Source organism: Lolium perenne, chromosome 1 (assembly GCF_019359855.2).
Source record: "Lolium perenne isolate Kyuss_39 chromosome 1, Kyuss_2.0, whole genome shotgun sequence".
Lineage (NCBI taxonomy): Eukaryota > Viridiplantae > Streptophyta > Magnoliopsida > Poales > Poaceae > Lolium > Lolium perenne.
Window position 1 is genome coordinate 215,548,376 of NC_067244.2, and position 3,003 is coordinate 215,551,378.

At 51.6% G+C, this 3,003-nt stretch overlaps 1 protein-coding gene across 1 annotated transcript; it reads right to left on the reverse strand.

The window, feature by feature from the left end:
• Nucleotides 1-731: 731 nt before the first annotated feature.
• Nucleotides 732-2,725, reverse strand: LOC127323813 (F-box/FBD/LRR-repeat protein At5g56420). Its single transcript, XM_051351931.2, has one exon. The coding sequence runs from the start codon at nucleotides 2,521-2,523 to the stop codon at nucleotides 910-912; it is 1,614 nt and encodes a 537-aa protein (XP_051207891.1). The 5' UTR covers nucleotides 2,524-2,725; the 3' UTR covers nucleotides 732-909.
• Nucleotides 2,726-3,003: the final 278 nt, after the last annotated feature.

Here is a 3,003-nt window from a genome sequence, read left to right on the forward strand (position 1 = left end):
AAAGGAACTGCAGTAAGGCACCAAAGTCAAGGACCATAATTTATCATGTAACAAAATTAAGGTATATGTATAACACCCCGCTCACAGACCAAAAAGACATACAGACTACCCAAAATCCCGGGAATTTTACAATTTGCCACACTTTTTTTTACACTTCTATTATTTGCGACACTCTGTGTCACTGGCATGTGGTGCTCATCTGGCAAGTAATAGACAATTTAGAGAAAAGTGTGGCAAATCATAAAATATACCCCCCCCCCCCCCCCCAAAAAAAATAAACCACTTTACGGTTATGTTGGGTTGACAGCTCAAAGCATGGCTTGACAAATGAGAACTACGAATGACTCAGTCAAATGCATGTACTGGATTGGAATAATGCCGATGACTTTTACCACATGAAACTAAAGAAAATCCTTTGTGTATAGAACCTACATAATTTGAAGTGTAAAATGTCAATCAATGTAACACACAGATCTAACAGCAACTTAATTGCGAATCATATGATTTTACGCAATATTCATTATATACAACTATACAAGGCTAAATTCAAATATGTGTAACAACTAACAAAGGCTAACGGAGCTAGAAGAAGTCACATTTGCCTCTCACAATGTCTGAAGCCTGTGCAGATAGAAATTTTCACAAACAGCCTATTCTAGTTCTGTTGAACAAATGCACTGACAGCATAGCAGAGGAAGATCACCAACATTACATGACAAGAATAAACCAAATTGAGTAAAATAAATAATATTATATAAGCATCCGCATTACTAGAAGCTTGCAATTGCATGGCATGCACAAACTAGAGGATCCTCCTCAAAACAGTTGAATCGGGCTGCCGAGGAAAATGACCATCAATAATCTGCTTAGGGCTGTGGAGGAAAACCTTCATCCATAATCTGATCCGCCTCAAACCATATGAACATGAGCAGTCGAGGAAGAAACACCATCCATAATCTGCTTCAGCATAGTATCCTTCTCTTGGTCGGACCACGAGTAGTGCGGCGTTACCATCTCCCAGTCCCAGTGCCCCTTGTCCCGAGCATACCCATTCTTGGACAAGATGACACGACGCAATGTTGTGCAGACTGACATGACGAACTTGACAAGGTAAATCTGCCTTTCAGTTCCCTCGAAACCAGCCATCACAAACTCCTTCAAGTGATGTTGCCGACGCTTGGTGGGCTGCCAGGATAGTTCATCATTGGGCTCCTCCGTGCAAGGGGTAATGTGAATGTGAAGAACCTCGAGGGACGGCGCCATCTCAAGGAGAAGACGGGGCCATGTGACATCCCAAGACGAAGGCACATCGGCAACAAGTAGACGCCTCAGATTAGGCAACAGTAACGACGGGGAGGTTGATGGCACAAACCATCTGTCAGGTCCAGTGAACCGGATAATCATGTTGGTTATGTCCGGGGTATGCTGGAAAAACAGGTCAAGCTCCAGCTCCAGATAATCCCTAAAACATTGGCGGAATCCCTCATGAGTGGTACCGAGGCGCAAGGCGAAGTTTCGCTGCCTGAGGGAGGGGCATGAGCCGGACTCGAAGTACACTTTAGTTTGCAGAGATGCTAGGCGCTCAAGGCTAGGAAGAGCCCTGAGCCGTATACGGCGGAACGCGCAGTGGTCCGCAACAAGCTCTCTGATCTCTGACATGGGGGCGTCGACCACGACGATCTTATCCCCACTGCAGCCGCAGGAGTTGAGGTGAAGCACCTGCAGCTGCTGGCACGAGGTGAAGACACCCTCGTAGGCTGCTGTGGGGGTCGATTCCGGCAGGTCTTGCAGGATGAGCGTAGTGAGGGCGCTGAACTGGTGCATCGGCGGGAGCAGGCAACCTCCAAGCTTCAGTCTTCGCAGGCGTGACGTGCGGGGCTCCTTGCACAGGCCATGGGTTGGAAAGGTGTGTGCTTGCCGCCTGTGACAGTAGGTTGGCTTAGCAACAGCCTCGAGATCATCCACACCCCAAGTATCGAGGGCCTTGTCGATCAGCCGGTTCATGCAGCAGCCAGAGCTGGAGGTGATGAAGAACTGGAGGCTCAGCCTACTGACCCGCCGGTCGTCATCAGCCGGCGCATCCAAGATGCTTTCGACGGAGCTGGCCAAGGCCCGCATGGCGCGGCGCTCGTACCTCCTGATGTTAGGCACGATGTGCTTCTTGTCGGTGTTGGGTGCATGAGTTCCGCGGTCACCGTGGAGGCGGATCCATTGGTGGTAGCGCGGCGGGAGTATGTCGCCGACACTGAAATCCAAGGCAGGGAGCTCCCGGGGGAGGCTGGCCCAGCGACTGGAGAGAACAGCGGTGCCGAGCGCCGTGCGGGTGTCGAGGCGGCGCAGGACAAGGAGGAGGAGATCGTCGGGGAGGGTGCTGATTCGGTCCTCGCCCGAGGGCTGCCGGCGAAGGAATCGATCCGTCCAGCTCCCGGTCCAGGCCATACCTCCAACTGCGCGACGAACCGAGTAGCGAGTAGGCGCCGCTGCGCCGCGGCCGCGCCTGCGATTAAGTAGAGGCGTCGGCATCGATCGACACTGAAACCTGCCCGGATTCGGCGAGAAATTTGTGTGGATCTACCGACCGAGTCGGAGAGGAAAAGGGTAGGCCGCGCCGCGAGAAGGTGGTTGGGCGGAGCGGCGGCACGCCGGCGAGAAGGGGATTAGGATTTGGGGGAACGGAGCGCCGCCGGCCGAGTGTGCGTTTGAGTGCGCTTGTGTGCCGAGCGGGATGCAGTGAAAAACAATTTGAGGAGGAAATTGCTTGGGGCATGTTTTGCAAGGAACCACAACCATAATTTATTTTTGCACAGAACACCATATTTTGTTGTAATTGTTGCACAAAACACTAAATAGGGTCGTTACGGTCGTTTGATACATAATTAGTCTCATAAGCCCATTGACAGTACATACGTGGACTCCGGCGTGGACCCCGACTAGGACCTGCCGCATAACTCTTCATATTGTTCGACCCCGCCGCCACCGTCTCGGTCTCTGACCATCGTCGTC